At 38.6% G+C, this 23,440-nt stretch overlaps 1 protein-coding gene across 1 annotated transcript in view; it reads left to right on the forward strand.

Annotated features, from left to right (window-relative positions):
• RAP1GDS1 (RAP1, GTP-GDP dissociation stimulator 1) overlaps positions 1 to 23,440 on the forward strand; it is a 135,081-nt gene that overhangs the window by 68,618 nt on the left and 43,023 nt on the right. Inside the window, exon 5 of the mRNA XM_009327069.1 lies at positions 18,720 to 18,842. Coding sequence (XP_009325344.1) covers positions 18,720 to 18,842 — 123 coding nt within the window. The remainder of the gene's footprint in view (positions 1 to 18,719; positions 18,843 to 23,440) is intronic.

Here is a 23,440-nt window from a genome sequence, read left to right on the forward strand (position 1 = left end):
GCCCAACTTGGTGTCGTCTGCAAACTTACTGAGGGTGCACTCGATCCCCTCATCCAGATCATTGATAAAGATATTGAACAAGACCAGCCCCAAAACTGAGCCCTGGGGAACGCCACTTGTGACCAGCCACCAACTGGATTGAACTCCATTCACCACCACTCTCTGGGCCCGGCCGTCCAGCCAGTGTTTTACCCAGCGCAGAGTACACCTGTCTAAGCCGTGAGCTGCCAGCTTCTCCAGGAGAATGCTGTGGGAGACAGTGTCAAAGGCTTTACTGAAGTCCAGGTAGACCACGTCCACCGCCTTTCCCTCATCCGCTAGGCAGGTCACCTGGTCATAGAAGGAGATCAGGTTGGTCAAGCAGGACCTGCCTTTCATGAACCCGTGCTGGCTGGGCCTGATTCCCTGGTTGTCCCGCAAATGGTAGTGGGTTTTTAATTCTGATTATTTTGCAAGGAGATGTCAGCCAGGAAATAATAAAATATTTATTCCTATGTGTTTATTTATAAGGTATATCCAATACTTTAATCCAACTTCCAATTGGATTTGGTATTTCCAGTACTTTTAAGTCTAATACTAAAATTATAAGTATGGTATGAAAAATGACAAAATACTTAGTGTAAATATTAGAGTTTACCATTTTGCCTATGAAGATCACATAACTATGTCACAGAACAAGTTTGGCAGATGCAGAATAATTTTGACTAATGTACAGCAAACTTACTGATGCTTCCTTGCAACCAGATTACTCTCTTCCGTCTCAGTCTAGGGCTTTGCTCTTCCTTCCAAAATCTTTTCTCTTCTAGTCTTGTAGCTGCCAGATCAATAAGCAGATTATTAGGATTTTGACCTCCTTCTTTTCGGTAGTTTTAAAAAACTTAGCTATAATCCCTCCACCATTTACCATGTTCTTTGCGTGTAAGTGAGTAACGTGAATATAACCTGGCTGAGCTGCCATATGATATACATCTCCACATATTTTCAGTTGCCCAAGATTGAGGGCAACTAAAATAACTCACTGAAAATTAGATGGGTTAGATGGGACAGTTTTTTCAACAGCTTGCTGGTGATTTAGCAGCCTGAATTCCAATTCCCTTTCAAGTGAATAAGACACTTCAATACCTAAGTTTTGCTGAGTATCTTTGGACAACAGGCTTTAGTTCTCAAGGTAGTCTGATGATTTGGAAAAACAAAATCCTCATAGAAGACAGCTTTCTGTTTTGGAATAAATTTGTAAGAACAGCAGTACATTCAAAAGACTTCAGAGATTATGAGGTAAATTGCATGTAATAGATTGATTCAACAAATAGATATAGAATCAGCTTTCTAAATGCTGCAGTCTCTGAGTTATTATTGAGTTACCAATACATTATGACTGTCCTTCCTTTGACCAACCAACCAATGAATGTCCTTTCTCATAGTTCTCATCTGTCCAGTTAACATCTTAATATGGATTTTATTGATTGATAGATTGATTTTTAGTTAGTGTATATTATCATATTTATGATATATATATGATATAATACAGATATGGGATACACACTGTACTTCTGTGTCTCTGTAGAAATTATTACATCATAATAATTAGAAATCAGATTGTTTATATAAAACTACATTTTACTTGTAACACAGAAATAATTTAAATAAGATTTCTCAAATAATTATTCTGCTCTCCTTTAGTATATTCCCATGTGTATGATTATAGTAATGAAGTATGCATTCTGATTATAGTTCAGTAAATCATCATATTAGAGTAACACTAGAAAAAGAAGCCATGCAAGGAATAGAGTTTATTTTAAGATAATTTTATAGGACTATGATTTCATTCAGAGTTCATGGTGGTATCATAAGTTGCAGAACTTAATGTTTTATTCACTTCATTAAGACTTGGAGATAAAAATATTATTTTATCTTATATAAAATTTAGTGTATTACTAATACACTAATGCAACCCACTCCCATCTACTGCCAACCAAAAACAGCAGTTAAACCCAGTGTTAATACAACATTGAGATTTTTAACAAAGGAAATAATCATTTCCACAACTTCAGTTTGGGCATATTGCATGTACATATGAATGTTTCAGAGAGCATTACACTGCTTTTAATTGCCAACTGCATGCATGCAGCATAGGGTTGTGGTTGCTGCGGAAACGTAAGTTAAATTCCTTAGTCTCTAACAGTACAGTGACAATTACAGTTCCATTTACTTTGCATACAGTCTTTTAACTTTTCATTATGTTAAAACATAACAAACTACTTTCTTCCCATATTGTCTACTATATAGAAAGGGATGGCAAAGTTATGATGAATATTGTAGCTTTTAATTTCTTTTTATGTAATTTGCTGCTTTTCTTTTTGTTTTTCACGATCCTCCTGACAGCTGATCTTTTGATAATCCCAGATAGGCTTTAGTGCCCTGGAACATGATACCTCCTGTTTGGCTTTACGAGCTATTGTGCCATTTGTCACACCAATCAAATTAAGGTGTATGCACACACACATGCTATACTACACAAGGGTGAATCAGATAGTTTGCTGAATGTAATAACTGCTGGTAAATATTTGGCAAGCCAAATTCAAGTGGTTTTAGCTGCTATTTGTCTAGAGAGAGAGTTGTATAGCCCTTCGCATCTGAGACCTGGGTCTGAAAATCCTGCACAGATGGTTTCTTTAGGAGACATTTTTTGGAGAGGCATATATTCCTATTTATGCAGATATTGTAGTTCTTAGCTGTCACCAGCACTTCTGGCTAAGGCCAGTCATATGGACTAGCTTGAGGTACTAGATAAAACAGAGGACTTTAGGATGAAAGAGGCAACAATGACAAAGGAGTAAGAGAGAAGCGTGCATTAGAAATGCTGTAGAGTAATAAGAACATACCTCATTTTGTGTGGACTTCCTTCAGCATTCCCAGTGAAGTCAGCTGGCATAGCTGGGGACTTTGCACCCATAAGACCTGCAGTAATGGAGACATGCAGTAACATTAGTCTTAGATTCCCAGCTAATGTAAATCAGCACAGCTCCTTTCACCTCTGTGGATCTACCTCATTCACGTAAGCTGAGATTCTGTCTGCCTTACTTCTGAAAGGAAAACACGAATGCTTGATCTCTCTCCACCTGCCAGCATTCACCATCTCTAGATTGCTAAACCTCCCATAATTTAGATTTTTAGAGGAAGGCTGTGGTGCATGATCCATAAGCAATGTTAACAGTAAAGAAATAGCCATGCACTGAACGAAATACTGGCTTCTACTGAATCAGGAGGTGAAATTCATATATCACGTGTTTTCTTTTAAAACCTCTATATATTAAAACAACTTACTCCATTGTCTGCTCTGTAGAATTTGGATTCTTTCTATATAGACATGGTTTGCTGTGTTACTGTCAAGAAAGAATTTTGCTGATCTGGAAGCAGACTGTTTACAGTAATATGAAGCGTAGAATGATCATAATCAGAAAAGGCAAAAACCAAGGAATTACTTTGTCAGAGAATATGATTCTGAGGTTCTGCAGCTTTTTTTTGATTCGGCTTTAAAAAAAAACTCTGAGATTAACTGTGCATTGCAAAATTAAATTTAATTTTGTGTTTAATATGTCAGAATTCCTTACATTATAATTTGAGACTTTTTACAAACGGGTCATTTTCTCCCTCCCACCCCAAAATGAGCTAGAGTAATAAACAGCTTATCTTGTAGCTGCTTTATAATGTGTGTAAAGAAAAGAATTGAAGTCTGCAGAAAAATCCACAGGAGGAAATTGGGGGAAGGAGAGCTCTGGTAGGTGAATCTGGATGCATTTTTCTCAGAGAAACGCAGTTGTGTCACCTTCCTGTGCTCACTGCAGAGGGTGAGCAAGTTCCCTCCCCATGAGCTTCAGGCTGCCCTCTGACCGACGCACAGACGTTGCATACTTGTTTGCAGCCCACAGCCATCTATCTCAAGGTCTTAGACATAGTTATGAAAGCTATATATTTGCTCTGATATTTTTGCTAAGTTTCTGTCATATTTAGCAACTTTGGAATTCAAGGGTATTTTGTGGGGTTTTTTTAAACGACAACTTACAGAGGAACATTCTCTGAAATCTCATTCTTCCCCTATGTACAAGTGGTACTGAAAGTTACGCTAAAGATGCGAGAGAGGCATATTTGCTTTCCTGACCAACAGAAATTCTCGGTGCAAATACTGTAGAAAAATGACAGTATTAAACACCAGCTCCAGTGGCATCATTAGACTTGGTATATTACTGAATTTTATTATTTTTTTAATAATAAAAAACAGCTGAACGTTACAAGCTCAAGTTACTTTCTGTTTTGGAATCAAAACCTGTCTTGAGAAAAAGAAAACAATTGTTGGTTTCAGGAGTTCTGTTCTAAAAGCACAATGATACATGTTTTATTATCATAATTCAAAGAACACAGTAGTTAGAACTGAACTAGTTACATGTAGAAAAAGATCTGTGAGACAATGGGTACGGCTTCATCCATTTATGGTTTTATTGGCTCAGATATTTTCAATTTAAGCTCAGATATTTTCAATTTAAGCCTTAATCAATGGCAGGCTAAACTAACAGAGAAAAATATAATAGCTTAACATATGCTTTGCAGCTTGGAATCTATTTTTTAAAAAAAAACTTGTCAAAAGAATGAGTAAAGCACTTATGCACTGGAGAAAAGCATTTTGAAAGATCATATGCTTACATTTCTGGAAAGAAGTAGTAAATGCTTTATTTTTTATCTCACACCCAAAGAAAAATATGGTTATGTACTATTGGATTTGGGGAACAATAGGTTAATTGTATTGTATAGGGAAATGCAACAGAAAACAATATTGGCCGTCATTTTATATCAATATATACAGATTTATACCTATTAAGAGCCATCTCATAAATATAGTGCCTATCAAAACAGTGCAGTTATCCTAAGATCCTCAAATACAGGTCCACAAGAAAGGACTGCCTGAGAAAAATAAAACAAGAAGGAAATAGAGGTTTTCTTTTAAACCACAGGCCTTCTGGGACATAATTATTGCAGTAACAAAAAAAAAAAAAGTTATTGCTAGTTCAGACATGCTGTGTTTCAGATACAAGAGGTTATAGCGGACATAAATAACCCAGTTTTGACAGATGAGAAATCTAAAAATCTGCTGAGAATGTTATTTTTGGCTCTGATATACTCAGTATAAGAGGCTGAAAATGCCCGCTAATCCCAGCCTTCAGCACCTGGCTCAGAAAAACATCTGACATGTAATTGAAGTGCAAAGGCTAGCACATGCATTTGAAAAATTTTTTTACATATACTTTTTGGGAGGCTAAGAGCATGAGTTTACAAGTTTGTGTGTAAAAATGGTTAAGCAAAATCACACCAATAAAGATAAGCTTAAGTGAGAGCGCAGGGCCCCAGTCTTGAAAGTGGTATAGAAATTTTGGAAAGCTCTTACCGTTCAAAGAAGAAGGTTTAAAATAATGCACTTTACCTTGAAGATGTGGTTGGCTAAGATGCCCTATTGTCTATTTGTTGAGCTATGCTGATACCTGGTAACTCAAGGAATCATCAGATGACACATGAAAATTTTAAATTCATGTTTGAAACTGGAAATTTCAGGATTATTCTAAGGTTTCTTTGGCACATTGTTTTTCTCCCCATAATGAACACAGTTTCTTTATGCTATTTTGTTTTGCCCCAAAACATATTTTGGCTATATACTGTAGCCATGTTTTGTTTTGTTTTGAATATACTCACTGTGTTGTATCAGAGAAAATAACATTATGTTACAAGCTTCCTGGGCAACTGCTAGCAAGCCTTTGCCATCCCTTCCTGCTGTTTCAGCTTTATGGTGTTGAGATCATGAGCTCAGCCCTCCTAACAAAAAGCTTCTGTTCAGGTTTTCTCTTGAAAGTCACCAGTGGGTTTTTCTGAAACGTGTTGGTTCCTATTTGATGGCATCACAGAGGAGGATGTGTTAGCATCTGGAGTGCTTAAGAAAATGTTGGATTTCTGCAGAGACTGCAGATTTCTCACATTTCTTCATCAGTGATGAAACTTTCCATCCAATGCCCTGAATCTTCTGTAGGCACTTGCTTTCAAAGCCATCTAGTTTCCTGTCTTTAATGTTTTGGTGGATTTCCAGTTCTCACAACCATATGTTAACACAGAGGTTATATTTGAGTTGGAAATTCTTAATTTTATTCTGTTCTTTATAGCTGTGTCTTCCATATGTTGTTGAATTTAGTTAGTACTCATGCTCTTCCTATACTTGATGTTCCTTTTTCTGATCTTTGCTGGCCATAGAAGATGGAACAATTCCTCTGCTGAAGCAGAAAAATCATAGAGAATTTAGAGATAACGTTTTGTGATTGTTAAATTCCGGGCTCAACTAAAAAAAAAAAAAAATCTGCTCTGAAATTTTTTAATGTATTATTGTCACTATTATTGCCTTTGATTTATGAAAAAAATGAGAGCTGTACCTATTTTTATCTATTTCCTGTTTCAACATTTTTGACAGTTCAGTGTACATACTCTTATTTATTCATTGCAGAGTCAGGTAAGTGGCTATTTGCTTGACTTTTAGCACATGAGAGTGCCATCTGATTTCAGTGAAATCCTGTATCTCTTTAGTACACACAGGGTTAAGCAATAGTCATTTCATCTTTTGTTTTTGTGATCCTCTCACACATTAGTATGAAAGTAAAAGATGTGCTACCCTCCCACCCCAAACATAGAAAAAATTAAGTTGTAGAACCTTTCATCTTAGCAGAGTTATTCTAATGTATAAAAATTACCTGAAGTCACTTTCATTTTTTCCCATTGGCTAGACATTTTAAGCTTACTCCTTTCCCTTCCTGAAGCACGAAGAAAAAACTCCACATTTCACAGCTTGCTTAAACAAACCTGTCCTTAAACATCACCAAACTAACCTTTCTCTGTTTTGAAGAGACTGAGCAGAATAAAAGTAAAATGAGGTTATAAGAGTAAAAGGAGGTGACAATAATTTCATGTGGATTGTGACCAAGTAACAATGCTTTCATGACTGTGAATGCTTGCAGAGCATTATAGCTTAAAACAAAACAGTAACCGTCTATAGGCCCTATTCTGACCCTCACATGTAGGATTAACTTTTGGCTACTGTTGTCTCATATAAATAAAAAAAGAGCACTCAGCATCCCCACGGATTTAATACACATTACTAACAAGTAAGCTGTAACAACGCAAGCCAGTGCACAAGCACATCAAGGTGGCATAGCACAAGCAAGTGGGTAGACAATGGTACCAATTGGATCAGTGGCCTATTAAACCAACTGATAACTAGTAGAATTAAGTCCAATGACAAATAGCATTTCCCTGCTCTCTTACTCCTCTTTGATCTTTAGCATCTCCCTTTCTTCTTAGCAGCAGCCTCTCTTCCAGGTGGATTTTTGATCCTCTTCAGGTCTGCCCTCCAATGATCCCTAGTATATGTCACCCACCTGTGATCTTAGAAGGAGAGGGAGGCCACCCATGGATGTATACTCAGACACAGCAGACACATGCCTGCGTGTTAGGTCCTGATATGTAGGTGTCCCAGCCTGAACATTCAAACAAGCAACAGACATTTATGGTGTATATCCATGAAAAGGAAATATGCAGATGAAGGCTAGAACATCCTCCTCCAAAAAGACAAAAACAAAACAGTATTATTGCTAATTGTCTACTGAAATCTATGGTTATCTGCTGAGATTAAAGTATTCTTTAGGAAGATGGTGGCCTTAGCCCATGACAAAGATTTTACTACTTTATTATTCCTGGTTTGTCTTGGAAACTCCAAAAATATTAAGAGTAGCACTGAGCTATCCATAGTACCTTGTACAACTCATTTACTTTGCTTATTGCAGACATGGACTGGTGTCTGTTTAACAACTGCTAAATCTTGATCCAGCTTCTTTGGACTTCAGTGGTGCAGGGATAATGTCTACTCAAACCAAGGGAGGGAGAGGAAATTGAAATGAAAAAGGAAGAAGTGAAACTAAGTGAATGAGTAACAAGGAACAAAGTAGCACATAAGATTTTTTTAGAGGAAGGAGAGAAATGGGAAAAGGGAAGAACAGATATAAAGATAAAATTTTTCAAAGAAAACAAGCAGCTAAATGCAGGTACCTAAGCAGCGATAGATGCCGTATCTTCATAATTCCCACTGCCTTCTACAACAGCTGCTTACACTCAGAATCTCTGTTGATTTAGCTCAGTATGTTACTGCAGCACACATTTAGAGCACAGAGTAAAATTAGTGAAAGAAATATAAAGAAAGGTCCTGATTCTGCCAACATTTACATATATTCTTACCTTTAAGGACATAGATTCGTAAGTTCTGGTAGTCCCACTGAGCTCAAGAGGTATATTTGTATGTGTAAAGCTATGTATATGGCAAAGCATTTGCATGTTCAGAGCCAAAATATGTACAGCCTCTTTTAGCAATTCCTTTGTTTCAGATCACCATCAGTGTTGATTCTTATATTACAGTAGGTGTCAAGGAAAGCCTTCTTTCTTCAAAGGTGTATTTCCAGTTTATTTCTTAATACACTGTCTTTGCTGAGCATCATATGAACCTGTTTTTCTTGGTGGGGAGTATAAAGCTATAAAATTAAAGGAAAAAGCATGACATAAGCATTTAGCTTTTGCCATTGAATTATGTTTTACAACATTTATATGAGTAGAAATTAATATAACATTTAACACAATTGGGAATATTTTGCATGACAAAAATAATTTTGATTGGCTTGTATGCATAAAATCAAGTCTTATGCTTACATAAATAGTGGTAATGGATTACAGAGGAAGAATTTTTTGACAGGAGCATTTTCATATAGAGAGAGAGTTTTGGTGAGAAAATGAAGATAGTACATAAAACCCTGAGGATGGTTTTATATTCTGCTGCTAGGGAAGGCTTAGGCCTTTTTGCACTAACAAGGATGGAAACCATCTTAGTACAGATGCAGTTTCTACTGGCTAAAACATTCCTTTGCTACAATACCTTACACCACGTCCCTCAGAAATTAACATTGCCAACAAAACAGACTTTTATTATTTTTGTAGCTTTTGGTAGTATAGCTGCATCAGCAGTAAGGGTTTGCCGGTAGGAAGCTGTCAAACCAAGAACCCACATCTTAGACCAGCTGTCATGCACCGTATGGTACCAAAAGAAGAGGGGGGAAACGACCACTACTCAGACTCCACATCAGGCGGATACTATATGGTGACAGTTTATTATGAGAGCCAGAATCCTTAAGCAAGCATACAGGTTCACGAAATAGTAACATGTCATAACATGACACAACTACATACACAGGGAGGGTGATAAGACCTGTCAATAAGGATCAAGCCGGTGGTCACAGACGGTTCAGGGATCTCAGTCCAGCTGAGAGGGAGCTCTGAGGAGCCTCCTCCAGTCTGCATCCTTTATGCTTTTGTTGCCGCATGGTCTCAGTAGATAAGCCCTTGGTTGGGTCTTATCTTTTACTCAAATGCGCCGTCTTTCCCCTTCCCTCTTATTTTAACAATGAGGAGCCGTAACTGCTAAATCACTAAACTAATTGCTCAGTATCACAAGTTGGTTTTACTTTTAACTTTATGTGGGCGAGATTCTCCTTTTACTTCCCCGCCTTAGGTTTTCTCTCTCAGTGGGTTCAAGTGTGTTTCAGAGCCTGAGTCTTCAGGCCCTTGACATAAGTTTAGGCCTCAGAACTGTGAGAGGTGTGGCAGTGGCAGACTTATCAAGGATGACAGTGTCCGAACAGGCGAGAGCTGTGGGGCCTTTGCTCCATCCTGTCCCCCATTTCTGCACAATCATTGCTCCCTTGTGTCAAGCTACAGGAGGGCATGGGCATCACACCAGCATATTCATACAAGCAAGAATTTCTGGTCTGTCTCTGATGCAGATAATCTCTTGTAGCAGAGCCAGAGGTTCAAATTGAATTGGGCCAGGTCAGCCAGTTAAGCTCATTGCGGTCCATTAAGGTTACCTGAGAAGATTTCTTGTCAAATGCCTTTCTGAAAGTTGGGGATCCTGATGGATATTTTGTAGGACAGAGTTTTGGCTCAAATACTATGTTATAAACCATTCCTTCTTTTTGCTGAGGAAGGATGTTTGTTGCATCTTAGCTCATGAAGCTGTTGCCTTTTCATGGCACTGTATACACATAATCCAGAAATGTTTCATCATATTATGAATATATTATTACAGTATACCTTTTTAATTGGAACATACTAAATCCAGGTGACTGCTTTTTATTGGACTGTCTCCCAGTAAACTGACGTTCTGTAGTGATACTGAATGGTAATCACTGCTATGTAGTGGGATTATATTTTACATAAATTCCTCTTAATAGTGATGTATTCAGTTAGTGCCAGATAGTTAAATTATGTTTACCCAAGTGTTAAATTCCAAGTGCTATTCATTGAATACACAATGTGCCAAATAAAGATTAAATATTATATATTTTCTCTTTGTAGAAGGCATCAGTGAACAGCAGTTCCAGATAACAGAACTGAAAAATTTCTTTTTAGATTGCATTTTTTTAAATGCAATACAGAAGCAAAGGAAAAGGCCTGCTTTTTACAAAAAATTGTATTTAGAGATCATGTAGTTCACAATTTCAGGTCTGAAATTTCATTCTTACTTTTGTCCCAGTCCCTTATGACTTACAAACGTGATCTTTTTTAGATTAGCTTTTCCTTAAGCTACTTTGTCAGCAAAACTTTTTAAAAACATCAGTAGCTAAAAAATTCCTTTGTATGTAGATGTACTCTTCCAGTAAGCACTGGGCAGAATTTTACAGCTGGCATTTGAGCTTGCTTGAGACACTCTTAAGAGATTGCTTAAAAGGAATATGAAACATTTCCTACATATATAATGCTCAGCTTTCAAATCTGATTTGATTTTTAAACTAAATCGAATTTGGAAAGAGGATTTTACACTATGGGCCTAGTATTTCTGTTATACAGATTGAAAAACTAAAGCATGAGGATACTGAAGGCTTTACCCAGGGTCCTGTAATAAGTCCAGTTAGTACAAGTAACAGAGGAGGCAGATTAAAATGTCCACACAGGCTGAGTATAAAACGTGAAGATGCTAGTGGATGACATTTGTACTAAGATGCCAGACAATGAACTTGGCAGCTGAGGGAGTAATATCAAACTCTTTCAGCAACTGTGCTACCGAAGTGGTTACCTCCTGCAGAGGGTGAATCAGAAAGGGGGAGCGGGGGAACTAACAGCTCAGATAAATCCACCACACTATGCGTCAGGGCTCTAAACTAGACCCAGTTCAGAAACTCGGGGGTTCTAAGCTGCTTAACTTTAATATTCAGCCTTGTGCTGTGGAAGTATTGATGTGCATGTTTCTTCATTGAAGGCAAAGCTGGCATGTATTTTTATTAAATTACTTCGTTGGTACCTGCAACAGGCTATTCAAGGTGTAGGTCTCATCCTGAAATTCACTTTTATTCTTTGGATATAGCTTTTGGAGAATTTAATCAGTGGGAATCATGCAGCTAGTTGGTTGATGAATCTGTCTCTCCATCTGTCCTTTTTTCCTTGTTAGAGCTGAGATTTTAATTACAAACATCTGTGCGCTATCGCTGTTTCTTCATTAAAAATAGGAATTGAAGTTGCCCTGTTGCTGCTGGCAGAGACAGAACAGAGCAAACACCACAATGGAAACATTCGCACAGCTAAGGGAGGATCCTCCCTCCCTGCCTCCTAGGGGTCTAGCTTGAAGGATAGATGAACAAGCAGATTGTATTTGTGGGGATTTCCCCATGCGAGGAGGAGCGTGCCAAAAGGAAGTTATATTTATACATTTATTTCTATATATAAATTATTATTAGAGGATTTCTTTTTCTGTAAAAACAACTCTTGATAATTAATTGGAACAGTCTTTTTGGCTAAGGTGTATTAAGCATAAGCCTCCTTATCAGGGATGTATTCTTTGTTGCATGAGAGCACATCATTCGTTTCACTGAGGTTCTTTACAACCCACTTTTTGTGCTCTTGTAGTCAGACTAAAATCTCCATTTTGTGGTTTGGAAAATACAGTAGGAGGCTATGGAGCGAGAGACAATGCTTCTTGAGGGAGGCCGTAAATGGAGAGAGCATCAATACTTGCTCTTGGTCACGTGAACCTTTTTTACTGTGGTGGTTAGGAGGATGTGCCAGTTAGAAAGATATCCCTTGCTCCTGTCATTCTCCTCCCTTCTGCCTTCTGAAAGAGTAGATGGAAGGTTCCTTTCATGATATACGTGGCTCATCATTATTTATTCATGTGTTCATCTTTCTCTTTCTGATTAGAGTACATGTAGGAGGAACATTATAAAGCCAAGGTAATTTTCTGCAGTAGTTTCAGGAGGTTTATAAAACATCTTTGCAGCTAGAAATACATACATTTTTCAAAAGAGTACATTGCCAACACGGTTGGCTTAATAAAGAGGACACTCACGAAGCTCCTGATTTAACAATTCTGTGGTGTGCCTCATTTCTCATGTAAAGCTCCACAACATGGGAATTATTGCAGTGTTAGCCTTCACTGCTGTTGGGTTACATCTCATAGTGTAACTTAAACTCATTGTTCATAGAGGATGAGAACGGTGAACCTATAGTTTTCTTCTGCTAGCAAGGGCAAAATAGTAGCACTTCTGACAGATAGACCTTTCCTTTCCCTTCCCTTCCCCGTCCCTGCCTTTTCTTTCACTTGAAGGTGGACAAAATGATGCAGAGAGAAGAAAAGAGTGAATAAAGAGGAGTGAAATTTTACAGGAAAGAGAGCTGAGAGGGGAGAGAGTGTAGAATTTAATTTGAGACGCTCATTGGATTTTTTTCCTGTAGTGATTTCTGCTGCATAATTAAGCAGTCTGATAGCCACGGTGCTCACTCTCCAGCTCTGATCTATGGCATTAAAGAATTTCCTGCCCACACCCTTTATTATTATGACTTTAGGCACTGCAAAAACCATGAAAAGCAAGGATATTGACATTTTAATCACCCAGCTATGATATTAATAAGATTTTGGCACTATGTGATCTAACATACCCTTTGTCTTGATACCTAGTGATATAAAGAGACATCTAAAGCTGCAGATTTAACCTTAGAGGTTTTTTCCCCCAATTATGCTGCCGTGGCACATCACTGTATTATATTGTGTGCAAAAGGGCTGTTTCTAAAGCAGCTTTATCACAGTCCTACAGTTTCTTTGTTTTAAGATAGTGGGCAGCAGGTGCTCCACGAGTGGGTTGGTGCATGCAGACTGAAAATCAGGCTTTAAAAGAAAGCATTTGAAATCTGGACATCACATACAGCAAAAGGATTTTGAGGTGTGGCACCCTAGCATCAGGCTACCTAGATTGTTAGGTTTCCGTAAGAGACAAATTGAACAGATTTGAAAGGGGATGCGATTCTGCTAAAGGAGTTAAAATGGTAAGCATAAGCCAACTTTTTAGCATGTGATTAGCGTTGGCTATAATTTTCTTTTTCTCCATTATAGAAAGCATGGAAGGAGATTATGCGGTGGAGATTTTGCCTAGGTCTTTCTTGCTCCTAGAGAAACTTGGTTTTACTTGCTCCAACTACAATTGACAATACATTGAAATAGCAATTCAAAAGACGACAACTGAAATAAGTTTTCAAAATAATTTATCCTCTAATAATTTACGAGGAAGCCCAGAATGAAACTAGCATGCAGCAGATTCATATCCTTAACAAATAATACCTCTTCCGTACATATGCACGCAGACGGGAAGCCAGGCAGGCCTTCTTCAGCCTCTGAAGAGAAAATAAAGGCAAGAATTGAGGGTTGCCTATGCTAAAGCCGTTAGCAATTTCTAATTCTCAGCAAACCCCAAACTATTTCTCCTAGGCCCAGGCAGTGGTATGGGCACCAGCCCTTTGGCAACACTGGTGTGTGATCTTCCAGTCTTAGGTTCTGCCTAAGAAAAACTAAGTCATGTTTTTTACAATCACAGTGAAAATACTGCTACATAAACATGACCCTTCATTGTCCTCTCCAAAAGAATAATGCCACACACACTTTCCTTCATTTCTGTCCCTGTCTGTGTCCCTTTGCCTTTTATGCATTTATACTGGACTCGTGTTCTATGAAGCTGAGCAAAAAAGAGACAGAGGTGCATGGGCCTTAATGGGTGGGTAGTCTAAATCTATGCTTCCTAAAGCCCCTGCCCTAACAACCATGCCACTCTCTAGTTGCAAGTGGAAAAAACAAAGGAGAAGAAAAGCTTGACTTGATTTAGGGCAGTTACTTGCTTTTCTGTGCTGTCTGCAGCTGCAGTTGCCTTCTACCACAATTATACCTTCAGTGCATCCTGCAGAACAGAGTCTAGAACTGCACACATACATGTGAACAGAGTGAAACACAAGACTCTTAGCTCATGTTTTGCAAGTAGCCATGAAGTAATTGTCCCATTTGGGCACTTCTAAGAAACAGCCAGACTGCTTATGTACCTACAGCTCTGCTGAAGTCATCTTCAAAACCTCCAACTTGGTATTTTCTTCTACAGTGTCCTGGCTTTGGCTGGGATAGAGTTAATTTCTTCCTACTAGCTGGTACAGTGCTGTGTTTTGGATTTAGTTATGAGAAAAATGTTGATAACACACCGATGTTTTAGCTGTTGCTAAGTAGTGCTTACACTAGTCAAGGACTTTTCAGCTTCCCATGCTCTACTGACTGAGAAGGCTGGAGGCGCACAAGAAGCTGGGAGGGGGCACAGCCAGGACAGCTGACCCAAACTGGCCAAAGGGATATTCCATACCATGGGACGTCATGCTCAGTACATAAACTGGGGGAAGCTGGCCGGGGGGGCCGCTGCTCGGGGACTGGTTGGGCATCGGTCGGCGGGTGGTGAGCAATTGCATTGTGCATCACTTGCTTTGTATTATTATTATTGTTATTATTATTATTATAATTATATTTTACTTCAATTATTAAACTGTTTTTATCTCAACCCATGAGTTTTCTCACTTTCACTCTTCCGATTCTCTCCCCCATCCCACTGGGGGCGGGGGGAGTGAGTGAGCGGCTGTGTGGTGCTCAGTTGCTGGCTGAGGTTAAACCACAACAACAGCCATGTATTTCAACACTTACTACCTGAACTGAGTGTATCATTGACTCTTCAGACAAGTGAAGGGTGGCTGAAGATCTTCGTTTGGACTTCCCAATTTCCACAAGGTAGCCCTGTGCATCATTTGCCCATTAAGCCCTCCTCCTTTAAAAGAATATAAAAATATTGAGCAAAAATACTAGATTTAACAGGACAATTTTAGGTTTATATATAAGACATCTTGTTCCAATTAAAATACCCCTCCTTGTGTAAGCATTTCAAAAGCCCACCGAAAAGATTGATTTTCTATAACTGAAATGTCTGCCAATTACATGTGGCTTAAGAAATTAATTTGTATATTTCAGCACATTTTTTTCCCCACCTTCTTTATTAGAACTTTAATGTGATGAACACAGAATCCCTGAAAAAAAATTGATATATTCTGCAGATACAAAACAGGACAATTTAGAGTAATGTGCATGAGGATATAACAGTAATTATATTGGCACATTCCCTTAGGATGCCTTATATGGAGAATGTACTATAAACTACCTTCAAGGATTTAATGTCATACTGTCATATCTCTATTTTGACACTGGATTAATTTGTATATTACACCAAGCGTAAATTGTAAATGTTCTGCAGAGGAAGAGCAGGGCTTAGGTAGACTTAGAGTAGACAAGCTGAAGCTCCCCATGGCATTTTTTACACCCAAGGCAATTACTGGCGAAAACGCCTCAGAGAGCACTGTGAGCTGCATAGTTAGTAGCTATTCTTCTGCCTGATGCCAGAGTAATGTGCTATTCCCCACAAACAATTCTGCTTGAGCGCTCACTCAGGGTAGAGCAGAAGTAAGGGTGTCCCTGCCCAGTGACAGGAGAGGTGCACTCACTGCTGGTCAAATTAGTCAGTCTTCCCTCTTTTGTGACTAGCAAAAGTTTGACATTGGTACTCAGCCTTGGTAACAAGAACCAGTGGGATGTTGTTTTGAAGGGGAGAGTATAAGCAGGTGTGCCTCCTGTACTGCTTAAGAAAAAAGTAAATGGTCTGTTTTCATCTATGTGATCCCAGCTAGCTGATTTCCCAATTTCCGACAGGTCTGTTAAGCCCTGTGCTTTTATTGCTTCTCACTTGCTTATCTTAATAAAATAAATTAGTGCATATCTGCTACACACAACTGGCCTGGAGAAGCATTTAATTTTATTTTCCCACTTCTTGCAGGATATATTTTTTCTATTTATGTAATTTACACTTTGCACAGTAATGAGTCCATCAAACTACACATCATAAAAATAAGACTGGGTACTGTATGTCTCAGCAGCGTGGCAGGAGAAAATGCATTAATATCTCCTGCCTACTAATACAGGTTCACAGATACCTACATTTTCAATTTTGAATTCTGTACTTTCAGTTTTGAACTTGAGGGGGAAGGAGAATCTCTTCTTTAATACACAGCTAAAATGTCTGGACCAGTCTTTAGCCTTGATATGATTTTCCCTGAATTCAAATCTCTTTCATCTGTATCTATCCATGGGAGAATATATCTACTAAGTATATGCTATATGTCAGAACTTACCTATAAAAGCTTCCAAATAAGCCATAAGCTCCTTTACATTGTATCTTCTGAGAGGGTTTCTCAGTGCATTTCAAAAATTGCAGTTAACTAGATTGCAAACAGGTTAATAATAATTAGCGCTTATATTATGTGTGATATGTTGAAATTAATCTTCATTTTATACCTAATCTGATTGTAATCAGATGTCATCACTGACATTGTAAATGAGTAGTTCTAGCCAAAAAGACCGACATCCCAAGATGGAACTGAATACAGGAATAGAGAGGCATAACTGCAGTCCAGACTTGAAGTTCTCTCCTTTTAGTCCATTTTCTGTCACCTAGACATCACTGGCTCCCAGCCACTGAAGCATGTACATACTGTATGTGAGCCACAAAACCCACGTGAGTCACCTCTGCCAGGCTCGTGCTGGCTTCTGTTCAGGGTCAGCTCTAGTGGCTCTCTCCTGTGCTCAGAGGCAGCAGGGGTTGTCCTGGAGCTGCCACAAGTCAAAAATCAATTGCAGCCCTGAGAATGGGGAAAGAGGGGAGGAAGAGGAGCAGGAGAGAGGAGGTGGTGAGCCCAGTGACATGTCATTACTAATTCACAGGTGAAGCACGGCTAAAGAGTGGTTGCAAACTGCTGCTCTAGAAGACTAGCTGGTTGTGGTGCACAAAATATGCATTTACTTGTTTAGGGGGAAAACAGATAATGTTGTCTTGAAAAAACTATTGGGTTAGTTTAAGGCTCCTCCTTTGCTGTTCAAGAGTATAGAATATCCCTCCCTTTTCTGTCAGATTTGAAAGATACTATATAAAACCAAAATCTATTGATTACTACTATTGCTGCCCAGCCTGACTGTCTTGATAGCTCTTACGCCAGCGTAAGGGTGCTTCTAAGAAACTGCAGAAAGTGGTGCTCAGAGGCCTGTCTTCTCAACTCTGAAATGTCTACATCTGTTTCTCACCGTTACTGGCAAGCTCTAGTGATTTTTTAAATTTTAACTTGCACTTACTGTAAAGCTTTTATTTTAAGTGATGTGAGGGGGTTTGTGCATGTTGTAGTGCTTAAAAATGCCCCTGTGAGACAGGGTTGTTGAACAACAGACTTGCATGCAGATGAATTTGTTTTGCTCTGCAAAAGTCATCAATTAGAGCATCTCACGGCCATCTTTGGAGAATGCGGGTAACTTCCATTATGAATGGCTTAAGGAGTCATGCTGCTTTCCAAAGCAATAGCTGCCAGCTAATCATATTGTCTGTCACACTAATATTCGTCTCAAACATGCCGTTCTTTGAAAGCATTAGCCAAATATGTTTCAGCATCTAGTACCTTATCTTTAATTGCAGTTGAATCAATGTTAATTTTCAGCTTGTTACAGAGCTGTTGGCCAGCATTGCTAGGTGGGACCCTGTTACGGAGCAGCTCCACAATTCCTCTCTACTGCAGGCAGAAAGAGGAAAAGTTTTGTCCCGAATCTTTGATCTCTACTCCAAGAAACTCGGTGTTATTTTTCCCTTTCTCTTCTACTGAGACTATACTGGAGCTACTGTAGCTTAGCAGAGTAACAAAGAAGATATTCAAGCAGAGTGTAAGAGGAGTCTAGACCAGGGTCTGCTTAGCTCTCCCTCTTCTCCAGTTTCTGACTCCTACGCTGCATTAAGCTGTGCAGACTTCCCCCCATCATTCCTTGAACATTTCCAATAATTCATCACTTCAGAGTACCGTTCCTTGATTTTTACATAGTATTTTAGGATGCTGCATGTCACTCCATGACCTTTAGTCTTTCTACCAGTCTCTCCAGTAGTTTCCCTATGTATATGCATGAGTATGTATCTGTATTTACTTATATAACACAGAGTCACCTTATAAAGATCAATTGATTAGGAATGGCAAAGTATTAAGTTCTATGAGCACATCATATAAAATAAATATGATCACTGAAATAACAGTTGGCTTCTTATATGGGAAAATAAGTAATTTAATAATTACCTTTGAGAAGACTTAACTTCCCTCCTGCTTTTCTTTCTTTTCTTCCCCAAAGCAAGTTGATGCACAAGTCATTTTTTGTGTGATATGTTTTTCAGATATGGAGACAAGTGAAAAAATCCAGAAAAGTGGAGTTCTTCAGGTGTTTGCGAGTCTGTTGACGCCACAATCTTCCTGCACAGCAAAAGTAGCTAACGTCATAGCAGAAGTAGCCAGAAATGGTGAGGCTTTCTACAAGAACTTTTCTGCTGGAACATCTTCAGTTTTTCACCTCACTTGTCAGTATGTTTTACTTCATTTATGTTTTCATTTGTATATTAGACACCTTTCATATCCCTCCCTTTCACTTTTTTTGTTTTGTCAAATTTTGTTTCTCTACTCCGTAATAAAATCAAAACAGCATTTGGCTGATGGAATTTTTTTAGTCCTTACTTTCATGCTATTTAGTTTTTAAGACAATCAATAGTATAATTTATTGGGCAGAAGTAGCACATCACTGGCTTTATGAAATGCATATAGAAAAAAAAGATGTGCATCCGGTTACACATAGTGCATGTAGTTACAACAGTAGTATGTATACAGGTGGTTAAGGAATAGTAGATTATTTCTTTGTTCTGAGATTTGTGATAACATTACTACCATTATGAGGCCTTTAATACCACACCAAAACCAGTTACTCCTACCTAAAGAGCATTATATGTGTTAGAGTAAGAACCCAAGATCCCAAATGAGAATCAGGGGTCCATTTTGGTATGTATTATATACATACAGTCACATAATGTAGGAGATAATCTAAAATTATTAAATTCTTTTTTCTTTAGAAAGAATTATCTTAAAGCTTGCCCAATACCCTGCATACCTTGAGCTCAAAAAAATGGCCTCATATCTGCAGGCAGGCGCTGCTGGCAGACCCTGTGACGAGGGTAGAGGAGGTTTCTGGCTGACTTTTGTCACTCCTTGACTTGCTGCTGTCCCAGCCAAAGAGGCACAGATTGCATTTTGCACTTTCCTTCCCCAGAGGCCAGGCAGAGCAAAGCAGGATGCCTCTTCCGAGAAGGGGCTACATTATTGCTGACTATTTCCACATTTCCTTTCCACCTTTTCTTTGGAATCACAATACTGTAGCTTCTTAGCCCCTGTGTGACTTTCTCCACCCAATTCACTGATTTTGAGACAATGCTATATATGGATATTCAGAAACAACATTAACAAGAAAAGAAGATACACTTTGTTAGTTTTTAAGTTTTAAAATTATTTAGATAAATAGCCAGTAAAAAATGTAAAAACAGAAATTTCGAAATGTTTCAGAATGCTAGAGATTCATGCAACCGTATCACATGCTTTTTCTGTACTTAATAAATTCATAATAAGTATATTTAGAATATTGCAGTCAACTGAGGGTGGTGAAACACTGGAACACATTGCCCAGAGAGGTGATGGATGCCCCATCCCTGGAAACATTCAAGGTCAGGTTGGACGAGGCTCTGAGCAACCTGATCTAGTTGAAGATGTCCCTGCCCATGGCAGGGGGGTTGGACTAGATGACCTTTAGAGGTCCCTTCCAACCCAAACTATTCTATGATTCTATGTGTATCCTCACAGTTAGTCCTTTCAGCTCCTACCTCAGAAGAGGGAAAGTTAAGAATAAAAACAATGTTCGCAATAGCTTAACTGATTACTATGCATTGTTTCCTGCAAGATTCTCTTACAGAGCATTCTAGCCAGTATCTTTCAAATCTAAATTAATACATGAAATGTCTGAATGGTTTCTAATGTATCCTTTTCCCTGCCAGCTTTTAAATTGCTGTCATGAGTACACTATTCAGAAGAACTGGCATTTTACCTGTTCATCATACAAAATAGCTTTTGTCTTTTCCTTAGAGTTATTAGCAGGTGTAACTGGGACTCTGGCAGCCAAGGTTAAAGTGAAGGTATTAAGAAACTATTTAAGCTGCCCAGTGCTTTCAAGACTGAGATGAGCTGGGTGTTTGTCTTTGGATTCTAACTCTGTTGAAATAGTTGCTTAAGCAGGATAGCAGGGAACACCTAATATCAATTCTGTTGTTTTTCTTTGTCCTCTTACATAAGAATACAAGTGTTTCATGCTTATATCGCACCTTTTTTCAACAAGCTTCAGGGCACTTTGAGAAATTTGTGTTATCAATGTCTTACAGATAGTAGGGCATTAAACCCAGGCAATTGAACTGATTTCCCTGTGGTCACGCCATGCAGCACTGGCAGAGCTGGGAGTAGTGCCTCGGACTCTGAATCTGGGCTTTACTGATAAAAGAGCATCTTTTTCTTCCCCACTTCTTGTTTTCCTTTCCCATTCCCCTCATCTGGTCCTCCACACACACACACATCTGGTCACATCAAATCCCCCTACTTGCCTCAGTGGTTGTGTCATGTTTCATCTCCTCCTTTTCACCTCTTTGCGCTCTTGCTCTGTTTCACCTCTCCAGCTCACATGACTCTTCCTCCTCCCAACATAAGCTCGTGTTAGTCTCTCCCATTTTAAATATCCAAACACACAAAACTCCCTTAAGTCACTCTTGTCTCTCCAGCTACAGCCACTTCCCTTTCAACTGTGAGCATACTGAAGGCTCAGATGCACTTGCTACGTGGAGTTTCTCTCCTCACCGTGGACCTTTTAAGCCCTCTTCCAAGGTCTTTAGTCTCCTCTTCTTTGCCAGGTGTAGGAATGAGATCATCATCTTCACAACCTGTAATACTACAACACAATTACATTTCTCTTTCGAAATCTTGTCCTCCTTTGGTCTATGTTACTCTGTCCTCAATGGTTCTCCTCCTAACTTCTTAAGCGATTCTTCACTGTTTCTTTCAAAGGATCTGCTTCATTTCCCCTCCAGGTTAGTGGAAACCTAAATGACTCTGTTCTTGATTACCTTCTCTTTCTTCTATTACTTCTATGTAGTATCACCTGCAAATGTAGTGGCAGTTACCACATTTTTGTTGCTGTCTCACAGATCTATTTTGGTATACATGGCACCATTTCTTTTACTTCTTGCCCTTATGTGACCTTGATAAAGACAAGTTTGCTCAGCAGATTGCCTAATTATTTTGTTGCTGAATGGGAAACTGAAAGCGCTTGCTCACTCCAAAAGGAGGGAGGGTAGAGGAAGCGTTTCTTACTCCTTTTCACCGCATGAGCAAGAACCTAAACATATAACAGAACAGACTGAGACCTCTCAGGCTTTTAGGAGAGAACAAGTTCCATTTCCTGTTGCAGACTAGGAAAAAAAATTTTTTTTAAATCTGACTTTGATGATGTAGAGAGTGTGGTAAATCAGTGAGTGTAAAAGAAAGTGATGCAGGGAGAAGCTGAGGAACAGACAAGAGTTTTTATAGGCAATTAAGAGAGGAAGAGGCTGAGGGGACAGAGAAGATGGAGGGAGGAACATAATACATTTAGTAAATAAACATTGAGATGAAGATAGAAGTGGGTGATAAGAGAAATAGATAAAAAGTTACAAGGACGTGGCAAGACCAATTTTAAAGAACAGATGTATCTGATATTTGTTCTGTTCATTATGATGGATACCATCACCATTTATCACAGTATAGCATCTGTCTACGGTTTTAAAATGGTACAGTATCTTAGGAAGGTGGGTCAACTGTGCTCACTACTATCTTCCATTGGACCTGTGCAAGTGTATAGATATTGCTGATTCTACGTCATCTACTTGTTGATATATCAAAGTTTATCATCACACAAGGATTGCTTACCTCTATGACAATTATTTCTTTAGCTAAAAAACACTGCAAGATTAACTACAAAAGATAGAAGATTTTGTAGCTACAGAACATCAAAGAACATTGTAATAGGTGCAACAAAGGGAGTATTTAAGAAGATGTATTTGTACTTTAAGCATAACATGAAATCTTTGAGTTACTGGAGTGAGGGGTTCTATTGATCCAGAATCAGAAAAACTTTCTCATCTCTTTTTATGGGGATTGTACACCCTGGTTCATTCTGTCTCATAAATGACTAAATAACACAAAGGTAAACTGGTTTTGGAAGATCCAGCATAGTCTCGGATCAGGAAGAGACATAATTTGCTGTTCACAACAAATCAAAAACGGATTGACCTTTTGCCTATTACAATGCTACATCTCTGAAGGGTGCTCTGTAGTAAACTATTAAGTAACACTATTGGTGTATCAGGTGGTTGCTTCTGTTAACTTCCCTTGTAAAATGTGCAGCACAGTGCCTGCCTAACTATAGCTCCTTCTGGAGACCAGTCCTTTATCTGTCTGACACCAGGATAATTCTCTATCTATGACTTGCACGGACATGAAATAATACTTTGGTTCTCTGTGACTGGGGGACATAGCAGGAAGGACAGACAGAAAGGCAGAGAGCTTCCAGGTGGGTGGGTCCTCTAGCTTTCTTCCCATGGTGGGCATCAGTTAGACTGTGGAAAGGTATGGGCCTTTGGGCTCACATAATCTCGCTTGTATTTCTCATTCTTTCTTTTTCTTTTCCTTTCCTTACCTTCCAAATAAAGAGCCTGTTACTTAGCTTTAATTGTTTTTTTTTATTATTTTTTTAAAGCAAAAGCTTTTCAGGGGTTCTAATTAAGGGAATAGAGAATAAAAAATGCTGCTCTTTTGGAGTATGAATACTAGTTTTAAGTCATCTTTTGTGTTATTTAGTAATTTTAATTTATGTTGAATTTGTTGGGGTGGACAAACAGGTTGTGAATTAACTGTTCTTTTCAGCACTTCTTTATGATGCTAAAAACATGCTCAGTCTGAGCTATGTTAAATTAGTTTCCATGGAAGCCAATTAAATACT

The sequence above is a fragment of the Pygoscelis adeliae genome, unplaced genomic scaffold, assembly GCF_000699105.1.
Source record: "Pygoscelis adeliae isolate BGI_AS28 unplaced genomic scaffold, ASM69910v1 Scaffold87, whole genome shotgun sequence".
Classification (NCBI taxonomy): domain Eukaryota; kingdom Metazoa; phylum Chordata; class Aves; order Sphenisciformes; family Spheniscidae; genus Pygoscelis; species Pygoscelis adeliae.